The 10,920-nt window shown below is 36.6% G+C and overlaps 1 protein-coding gene across 1 annotated transcript in view; it reads left to right on the top strand.

Annotated features, from left to right (window-relative positions):
- The first annotated feature begins 1,106 nt into the window (after positions 1-1,106).
- Positions 1,107-10,920, top strand: part of ZFAT (zinc finger and AT-hook domain containing) — a 129,672-nt gene continuing 119,858 nt past the window's right edge. Inside the window, exons 1-2 of the mRNA XM_037382321.1 lie at positions 1,107-1,197; positions 1,796-1,970. Of these exons, the coding sequence (XP_037238218.1) occupies positions 1,958-1,970 (13 nt within the window). The 5' untranslated portion in view covers positions 1,107-1,197; positions 1,796-1,957. The remainder of the gene's footprint in view (positions 1,198-1,795; positions 1,971-10,920) is intronic.

The following is a 10,920-nucleotide window of genomic DNA, read 5'->3' as shown; positions in this document are numbered from 1 at the left end:
AAAGATTATTTTTAATGATTTAGTAAAAAATTTCCTGCTACAAGTCACTTATATCTTCTCAAAAAAAAAAAAATATTGCTGCTTGTTATCGTAGTCCAGTAACTAAATTTTATCTTGCTGCAAGTAGGGAAACATGACTCAAACTTGTCAGATATACTCCTGGCATATTTACAGACTAGGAAAGTACTTTAATTCTTGTTCTGTTATGAATTATTGGAGGAGGCGGCTTAATTCTAGAGGAGATGGTGTTTGAGAGGGAGGCTATGACAGCAGTAATTTTCTAAGTATATTTGTCAGATCCTATGTAAGATTGATTTGACAATACGGAGCAATGTTTTCAAAATGAGCTGTTTTGGCAGCACATTATGTCTGTTTCCAATTACTGTCAGTAAATCCTGAAAATTATTTTCTGAAAAGAAGTTGGTGAAATCTACAATTTAAATACAGATACTAATTCTGAGAATAGAGGAAAGGTGGTTTGTTGGTGGTTTTTTTATGTTGTATGCGTTTTGTTTTATTTTTTAGATTGTTGATGTTGAAGTGGATGCCACAACTGTGTGCTGTTTCTGTGTGGACTGTTTCCTTTGTGGAAGCAGGCTGCAAATGTGTGTTTAAAAGAATGGGTCTCTTGGGTATTATTGCAAAACAAATAATTAACTTTTTTTTTAACTTGTGCATAAGGACAAAGGGGCTTTGTGAAACGAAGTGCCATGCACTTCATGTGGTGTTTGTGACTTGCATGCTTGCTATGTTGAGCTTATTTACTTTGAGGTAATTAAAAAAAATTGTATATGCTCTTGGAGCAAGGTTAAAATTGATACTTCAGTCTGATACCCTTCAAGATTTCATTGCAGTGGAGGAGCTGAGCTCGCTTTATACAGCACGGGAAAAATACTGTTGCAACACTGTACTTCACCAAAGTCTACAAGCTGCAATAACAGTCTCCAGACTGATTACCAAAATTACGTGTGAGAATGCCAGGATTTCTCCTATTTGCAGCTGGACTCGTTTGCAAGGATTGGAATATGTTCACACAGGATTACCTTTAAAGTGGGAACATTTGTTTTGTGTTGCCTGTAGATCTCTTGGTGCCCTGGCCCTTACCAGCTGCTTCAGCAATCTTGTAACACTGGGTAGACTTAACTGTTGGGCTGCTGATGTTAGCAGACTATCCAAATGTGCCCTTGTTCAGCAAAGGTAAGCAAAAAGACTTTGCATGTGAATATTGTCTTGCAGTTCTCAACTTGTTTCCATCACAGTGTTACAGAGAACTATTGTTGGCAGCTAATATCACCAGAGAATTATAATTGGAGATGTGAGTGAAAAGTCATTAAGTGGAGTGTGCTAAATGTGTCATTGATTTGTCTGCTACACCAGACTCAATTGATACCCACTCAAAAAAAAAAACCAACAACGGAAAAAAACCCAAAACCCAACAACCTAGTCAACAAATGATGTATTTGTATAACTTTTCTTGCTCTTGATCTTTTTAGGGAGGTTTTCCCATTCATGCTTGGCCATATTTGAGTAGGCAGGCATGGAGGGCTTCAACGTTTTAGGAAACCTGCTACTAGAAATAGTAAAAACTGAACTGCTTGCATTTAGTTTTCTTTTGTATGGGTAGAGCTCTTCTGATATTAATGCAAAGAACGTTTATTAAATGTATTCTTTGTTTCTATTTCTTGTCAAGTATTAGGATTGTTTTTTGCTTTCCTGCTTCTGTCATCCGCTTTCTTAGAGTGATCAGATCAGTTACTGTATATTCAGTAGTGTGAACTTTCTTTGTATTTTTCAGGTTGGAGGATCTTCTGAATCCTATGCTTAAAGATGCCTTTAAAAAGAAAAAGCTCACTTCAGACAGCTTTGTCGTCTTGAACTAGAGGTATTGGTTACCTTGGAAGAAGAAAAGCCAGACCATAGGCCCAAATTGGAAGACCCTTCAGGATAACATGGAGACATGTCATGTAGAGGTAGCTGTGAAATATTTAGCGATTTGTTTTAATAGTTTGTAACTAAGTATCGCCAAGACTCTACCCCAATTAAACAAATCTACTTCCAGTATAGCTCTTTACTGAGAATGAAGCAAAAATTCCTTTCCTATAAGAAGGACTCAAAAGAGAAAGGTAAATGGCTGAAACTATGAAACTAAAATTATACTGTGGACAGCAATATCGAGTTATATGTTATAAACCCATTGAGTTTGTATAATCAATTTCTTGTAGATCTGAAGGAAGAATACTTCTATGGAAACAGAAGGAAAGAGATTGAATATTTATGTGAGTTCTGGCCTAATACATTCAGGCTATTAACGTTTCTCCTAAGTTTTTAGTTCTAGTTGTTCAGGTTTCTCTTACGGACAATGCACTGTGCTGTAGCCATTGTGCTAGAAAAGTTCAAAACTGAAAAAAAAAGCAAAAGTAACAGTGTATGTTGCTATGTATCATGTAGCAATATAAACTGCTGAATGTGTGTGTTCTGAGGAAAAGAAATAGAAGTAAGGGTGCTAATACTCCTTTTTATGTTCTTGATTGCAGGTTAAGCTATTAGTTGGGATTCTTATGAGGACAGTTCATTAAGTTCTTAGTGTGGTAGATTGATTTTTTTTTTTGTAATTATTAAAGCAAAATGGCCTTGAATTAGCCAATGCCTGCCACCTGTAGTGACTGTGCAGATGACTGATTACTGCAGAACTTCCCGAGTTACTGGAAGTAAAGACTTAATTTGACTGAATAACTCTCCTAATGGAGAGTCAAGATGATATTACAGAAATATATGGTTTCTTGAGGCTCAGCTATGTTCCTCAACCTGAGGAATACAAAACCTGTGGCAATTGCTGCCATCATTCTTAGCCATAGCAGACTAACTTTATGATTTTTTTTCTAACTTTGTGGCCTCAGATGTGGGGCACTTTTGAAACAGGACTGTAACTTTATTTTGGCTCACATCATCCTTTTTCTGTAGTTTGTCCTCCTTTAGATCTTTTTGACAGATAAGTCTGTTGTTGTAAAATAATATTCTTACAGGTGTTTGTTTTTCTGAAATAATTATGTATGTATGGCATATGCATCCAGCCCTCACTTAAATTTGGTCTCAGCTGTGTTAGTAACATTCTACATTCCTGCTTTCCCATACATTTTTAAAGTATCAAGACACTTTCTTCTCTTTCTTTACAATTGGTAATGATAGATTCATTTTCTGTCAGTTTCAGAATTCACGGTGCAATTTAAAAAATATCTTTCTAACTTTTGCACCAAAATTGCTAGTTGTGTATGTACATATTGCATATGTATTAGTGATCAAAAGAAGCAGCGTGTGCTTTCCTGAAAATATGCAGGAAATGCAGTGTTAAAACTACTTAAGTACTTCTTCATCATAATTTATCATGCATTGTTAACTTCTAGTGCTGAAGTGAACTCTCTTTGGGTGTTAGCTCACGATGACATACAATCAGTATTCAAGGCAGCAACACACATGTGAATCGCATGATACAAGTGCCATTGGAGATGATGTGGTTTGGATTACATATGAGCTGCAGCTATGGTTCTTTAGAATGTAATGCTGATTCAGGCACTGTTTGACCCAGGGCAAATAGCTTAATTTATTCTTTGTGATCCCTGAAAAAGTGGAATAAAAATGCTTGTGAACTATAAGGCTAGTTAAAAATGTATAAAAATGGTGAAAATTTAATCACTTGATACTTCAGAGTTGGATGAATTTCTTTGAGCATTAGTTTAGAAATAAACTGTCTAGTGAAAAGCAGTTGTTCTCCCCTCCCTGACCCCCCTTGCCCTGCCAGAGAAAGGAGGGGAAGAAGAAAAAAAAAAAGGGAAAAAAATACTTATATTTAAGGTAGAAAGGGGAAGAAACTATTAAAACCAAATGTCTGCATTTATATTAGGTTTTTTGCCTAGATTTATACTTAAGAAGAGGAGTTTGTGGGAGGTAGGCAAAGAGCATATTGAGCGCGTATCAATTCATGTAGGATTAGTCTTTAAACAGTCTACACTGTAGTATACTACTGAATTTTTAAATCCAGATTTAACTACTAGAAAATTGGTGAATGCTGACTGTTGACTCCACAATGGAAGTTCTTCCTACTTTTTTTTAAATCTGTGTGCAGTTCAAGAATACCTTTTTATATTTAGGATTTAGTATTTAATTCTGAACTATTTCCTTGTTGTTATGCCCGACTTAAAAAACAAACAAACAAAAAAACCCCCAAAAAACACCAAAAAAACCCCAGGAAAAAAAAAAGCAGCAGTAGGGAGCATCTGTCTTCCTCTGTCAGTTGTAGTCACTTTTTCGCTTGCGTCAGACATCTGTGGCTAAACTGCTCTGACTGATAGCTGGAGGGGTTGACAAAGCCTTGACTCCAAAACACGCACAGGAGTGTGCACACACAGACAGGCGGCTTTTCACTTTGTTTACGTTTAACAATTTTGGTGTGACAACTGAGGCTTCAAATTCAATGAGTTACAGCGGTTGTGCTGACTGTAGAGTGAGGATGTCCTCAGATGTGAGGAGAAGAGAAGAGAAGAAAGCTCTCTTTGCCTGCTTGCCTACTCACCTTCTTCCTTTCTCCTTCCTTCTGTCTCATTGAACTCCTTGCTTGAGGTGTTCATTGAAGCTGCAGTAAAAGTTCGGTGTGACTGGTAAAAAGTAATGGTTGAGGCTTGGGAAAATTGCAGTAAATCTCTGTGGCCTGCATGGCTTTCATTTAGAAATTGTAAATGAACGCAAACTTAAGGTATCATAATGGTGTCCCTTTTTTAATATTAAACCTTTCTTGTTATTCTGTAGTCTTGACAGCTGAAGAACAGTTCCTAGGCATCACACATTGCTGTTGGAAAATGAGGAATAGGTAAATTTCTTGTGTCAGGAGGACTTTGTGTAGCCTCAGGTTTACATTGTTCTGTGTGTTTTCTGCATGTGGAGGTAGGAGGGGATTTCAAAGAATGTCTTTATTGCTGTTCTTAAGAAAAACAGTTAAAGGCATTAACAGAAGCCAGCAGTCCATGTTCTTCAGTTTGTGATATTAGAGCAGATGCTGGGTTTTTTTAGAGCTTTTAAGCTTTACAAAAATGAGAGGACAGTGCCTTTAATGAAAGCTGGAGTATGCCATCTACTTACGTTTGTTTGAAAAAAAGTGTTTGGGGAAAATAGCTGAAGATGCATCTCAATAAATACATGGCTTCAATTTTGATTGCACTTTTATAGAAGTATCTTTCAAGTATGTAGTTGTATAAAGTGGTCTGTAATTCCTCTACATTTTTAACACCACATTTGGAAATGAAATTTTCAACGCCTTTTATACAAACTTAATAACTTTAAGATGCTGTATAAGTGTTTATAGTTGACAGTGAGTTTGATAAAGCAACAACAGACTTCAATCTTGTGTATATTGGCCGTTCTGTGGTGATCTACATGTTAAAACAAAAGGAGGTTGTGGAGTTTGTTCTCTTCGGGCAGGTGACATTGTAGTAACCTTCATTATTCCTTAAGAAGTGTTAAAGAAAAGCAGTGTAAGAAATGGTTCATTGCAACTTAATGCTCAGCAGCCTAATTAGTCAAATACCATGTGCCTACCTCTGCATGAAATAGCCTATTTCTTTCCAATGTAAAATAGGAATTTTCAGTTTTGGAACAGCCTGAAGAGGCCTTTGTTGCAAGTGACCACTGGCTTTTTACCTATTTATTGTCAAAAATAATGAAGGTCAGCACGGTATCCATAGTGACTGCATGCAGCTTCCTCGTTAATCTTGGCATACTGCTGTAATAACGAAATTCACTTACTACTAACAAGTTTGCATGTTTCAGGAGGAAGTCGACATTTGAAAATTGGATGTGCTTAGGTTTCTGTAACTGGGAAATCTTGACTTTGGTAGTTTTTCTTCACTCTTAAACTCCTTGGCATAATTCTTTTGATGAGTAGTTGTGGAGGCCTAAACAGAACCCCCCAGAATAAGCAACCTTAAATTGCTGAAATTTACATATAATCTGGCAGTAGAAAGCTTTTTACCTGCAAAATTATTTCCTTTTTTAAGAGATAAAGGCTGCTAAATGTGAGTACATAGTCTGCTTTCATCCCTGTTAGTAAAAGGAAGATACTCCAGTATAAACGACAAAAGGTATATAAGTATTATATGAATATGATCAAGGCAGAATTATATGGTTAAAACAAAAAATAAACTACTGATAGCAGTTTCAGACCCTCCACGTTCATTACAAAGAATAAACTTTCACAACAGCAGGAGCACCACAGCAGTCCTTTGAATTTTGATTTTGGATTACTTCTATGCACAACACTGGAATCGGTGTGTTGGGAGAATATGCAACGACTCAGTGAAACACACTTAATAAATTACTTTGGTTTAAATTAAATTCTTTTTAAGTGTTAAGCTTTGGAAATATTATTTTTTAATATTGTGAAGGCTCTTTTAACTTAGAGGAAAATCGGTGTAGAACAGAATGCAGCCTTATGGGAGTTTTGGTAGTAACTTGTTGAAGGTGGGGAGTAAAATTGTTCCATCTTGAGGTTATTACTTGCCTCCCACCCTGTCATCCTCCTTTAATGCTTACCCAAAGATAAGTGAGTTTGGCTTGCCTTTTTTACTTGGTTGTAATACCAACACCGGTATTACTCTGATGCGGAAAGTTAAGTATTTTCAGAATTCTGGCAAGTTGCTCTTTCTGACATTTTCTTTATTATTAATGTGGCTTGTTTTGCTTGTACGTTATATCTTTAAATAAAGCTAGATGCAAAAGGAAAATAATTATGAAAGGATAGCTATTTGCAAAATTCATGGGAGGTTCAAAGTGGAAGTCCATTTATTTGAGAGCGCCAGGAATGAAGGTATCAGGAAGTAAAGTCAATGGATTATTACTTTTTAAAATAGTTTTATTTTATATTTTAAATGTATAAATGAATTTTATATTTACAAATATATAATTTAAAATAAGTATATTTGAACCTAAAGAGGTCTTAAAATATATATTAAAAATTGAGAATTTATATTCTAGATGTTGCAGTTAGAGACTTTGTAATTTAATGTAAGGTTAGAATCTAGAACTGTTTTTGTTACTGAATGTGAAAATAAGGTTTTCTTTTGGAATTAGCTGAACAGTAATTGGTTGGGATGTTATAGAAGGATGTCTTAATTTTTTTCTTTTTTATTTCCCCTTCTCTAAAGGTGACCAGCTGCTTTGCACTCTTAGACAGTTGCAGTGATGTATAGTAGTCTGTTGCTGTAAACATCCCCGACTGGAAGCTGTACCAGTTCTAGCTTTCAGTCAGATGTTTGCTGCACCTGGCTATTCTTGGACAACGTGAGAAGGAAAAGCTGTCATAAATACATATGTACATATATATATCTCTAACAGTGGAATTGCCTTCAAATGAATTACCTGATTGTTACTAGTGTAGGTAAGATTTCTTGATGTCGTCTGAAATGTAGATGCAAAGCTGTTGTGTATCTGTCACTCAAAACAGAGTCCTTCGCTGCTTTGTGGTATGAATTATGGAATTATGCTTCACTGGAACATAATGGCAAGTGGTGGTTAATTTCTTGTGCAGTTACCCATAGAATGGACTGACTTTGAGTGGTCTGTTTTAGCAGTTTCTGTTACTTTTGACTCTTAGGAAAAATTACTATAAATGCCACCAGATACTCAGCACGCATTTCGTGATGTGCCTTGCTTTTTGTGGTTTTTTTTTTTTCTGGAATCCTACATTCTCGGTCTCCTTATGAGTTCATGGTGCTATTATAGTTTGCAAGTTAGATGTAACCCAAGGCTAAGGGTTAAAAAAAAAAAAAAATTGACATGGGATGTGTTTTTCCATTACAATGCATAGGGTATACAGTGGTTTGTGGTATAGTCATCTTTGTGCTAGCCCCACCGGGGCACTGTAAAGGTTTACCGTTCATGTAAATAACAGCTTGTGAAAGTACTTCAGAATTAACTCTTAGCTGTTCCTGTTGACATGATTGATTTGAGGTTGTTTTGGAACTGGACAGTGATGTGCAAAAGTGCTTTCCGCTTTTCTCAGAGCGGGATCTGCACATGCTGTTTCTTGGATCTTGCCTGGGATTTCTTTTTTTTTCTCTTTAATCTTCTGTTTTTAAAGGAATGGCCTATGTGAGTAACTGCTGCTGAGACAGGAAAAATTCTTGTGCTACTTTTAGCGCTCCATTCTTCCCCCTCCCAAAATGTTATGTTTTTATTCCCTAACACTTAAAAGAAAGACTTTGTTCAAGTTATTTGATAGTATACTAAACCTAGGTGTTATTTGTTCAACTTTGCTATAGTGATTCTGTATGAGATTATGTCCAAAGGTACACATACTTAGAAAAGTGGAATATTTTGTCTTTAATTAATCAGAATTAAAGCTATTAGGATTTCTTAGTCCTGGGAAGGCTAGACTAATAAGCGTTGGAAAGATAATGATTTTCAAGCAGGCAGTGAATGACGAAATGTGAACCAAGGACAGCCAGTTGTCTTCTGTGATGATCCCATGACTGTAACTGTTTTGTTCCTGTTAGCTGGATGTTCTGTCTGGTGACATAGGAATATGAATGGTGATAGAAGGTAGTGAACTTATTTATTGATCTAATTCATTGCCAGCACCTCTACAGAGATTTGTTCTTAAAGCAACTGGGCACACTTAACATCTCAGTTAGCTAATATTAAAAAAAACCCATGATTTTGTTTGGCTTGATAATTCACGTAAGTATTAATAAGGACTTTGAAACAGAATCTACAGATCTTCATTTCTGTAAAAAGCAAAAAGTGTTGGTGGTAGTTTTCCAAGTTTTCTTTGCTATAAATGTTTAGCATTTCCTAGTTCTATATAGTATTTGGACTTGGAAGAAAGGAAGTGTTCTCTGTTAACAAAACGTGTTGTCTCATAATTAATATAGTAGACATTTTGGTTAGTGCTGGCTTGGCCTTCCCACGTGCCAGATAACAGTACTTCCTTTTTTTTTTTTATAAGCTCAGTTCATGTGCAGTTTGTCAGTCCAGTCTTGCGGAATTTTACTTATGCGTACATTTATATTGTACTAGTATCTAATCATGTACTTACACAGCTGTCATATGTCTGCACATGAAAAAACAAATTGAAGTGGCTTGTAACTGCAGGAAATAAATAAATTTTTTAAAATGACACTGCATTTCTGTTTGTTTGAGGGTTTTTTGCCAAGTGTTCCTTTTTTCTATACATGAAATACAAAGTACTGAACATCTTGACATGTCTCAAACATGGTGGCTGTTTGCAACTGAAAAAGGTGGGGTCTTCTGAAGTGTTGTCCAAATGCATATTTATGCCGTGATTCCGGGTGAGCTCACACTGCTACTGGGATTGCTGGGAAGGGGTGACGGGAGTTCAGCATGCTAGCTTTGCAGTTCTGTTGGTGGGGAGGAGGAGTTGAAGCGAGTGTTGCAGAACTAGGCAATGCGGGGCCACAAAGGCAACAATGAATTTTGGGAATGGAAGAGGGAGATCTGACACACCATCCTGGTGATGCGAAGCCTGTGACTATTGCTTATGTTAGAGAGTCATGGAGTAGTTTCTGATATTTTTCAGTGCACTAACTTTGGAGCAGAGGAAAATACCTGAATGACAACCAGGTTGGTGGTCCATAGGCCAGAAGTGAAATTGTAGATGCACTAGCAACTTTGTCACATGCTGTATATGCAGGTGCCATGTACAGTTTACCTTTGGAGGGGAGAGCTAGGGAGGAATACAAAGGTCCTTGCTTGCTGAGTGAGTGGAGTGCCTGTGCAGGCTAGCGTTTGGGGTTTGGATTAATTACCTGTGGGTTTTGTGACTGATTAAAAGTAATACATTCAAGTCCTCAGCGACTCTAGGCTGGCCTCCATGAAGCACTGGCTTTCCTTGCTGTGAACTCGCAGCTGCATTTGGCAGAAATGCTTGAGCTCATGTTTTTCTTCATACAAAGAACAACTGTTCAACACTTGGAGGGCATCCCCCCCTTCTGTATGTATGAAATAATCTGCATCTGTGATTCCTTCTCCCCAGCAAATCTGCAAAACACCTGTTGGGACAAGAGCTTTGAGAAGGCTGAGGCTTGGCATCCTGGTTGATTGAATTTATTCAAGTATTACTTTACTGGACTGCTGAGATCTTCTTTGTTTGCAACTGTAGATGTTAAATTAAACATACTTGTAAAATCTAAGAGAAGATGTTGAAGCTAAAGTAATCATTTTCTGCTCCCTTGTTATAATTACTTGTATTTTTCGGTAGCTAAATCTACATGGAGGAAAATAAGAATGAAAATTATCGAAATAATAGGAGTACCTTAAAGTTCTGGAGGAGAAATGGGCATTAGTTTAAGAAAATACAGCACAATTAGGAAGACATACAAATGTAGCATCAAAAGCTGTAAAACTTGGCCCACTAAGGAAACTGTTGAAATATTCAACAGCACAAAAGTTTATTTTTACATAAACAGTTTGAGATGGGCATCTTTGACCGTTACCCAGTTTGTACCACCCCATTCATCTCCCATATATATTTTGGTGTTGAATTTCAGTTTTGAGAAGTATTTGAATTTGAGATTTCTAGGTGGTGGTCTGCTCTGAGCATCAAGGGCCTTGGCAGGTAAATTGCGACAGAATGCTGATCTCTGCAGGCTGCGAGAAGTTTTTCTCCCATTTTCCTTTTTGTACCTCTACAGCATCAGGGACTGTACATATCTATTACTGTGTTCTGATATTTAGGAGATTAAATGTTTAAAATGTGTTCAAACTTCATAATGTTAGTACGGCTTAGTGTTTCATGTGCTTTGAGTTGCGTGAATTGTAGCTCACAATATACTGAAGTGTGTCTGTGCAGATTCATTTTTGGATATCTTGAAAGCCAGTGCTGTATATTTATTGTTAAGCTAATTTTTAGTTCCT

Source organism: Falco rusticolus, chromosome 3 (assembly GCF_015220075.1).
Source record: "Falco rusticolus isolate bFalRus1 chromosome 3, bFalRus1.pri, whole genome shotgun sequence".
In the NCBI taxonomy this organism is placed as follows: Eukaryota; Metazoa; Chordata; class Aves; order Falconiformes; family Falconidae; genus Falco; species Falco rusticolus.
The sequence above is the reverse complement of the archived record's forward strand: the minus strand, read 5'-3'. Positions and strand labels throughout refer to the sequence as shown.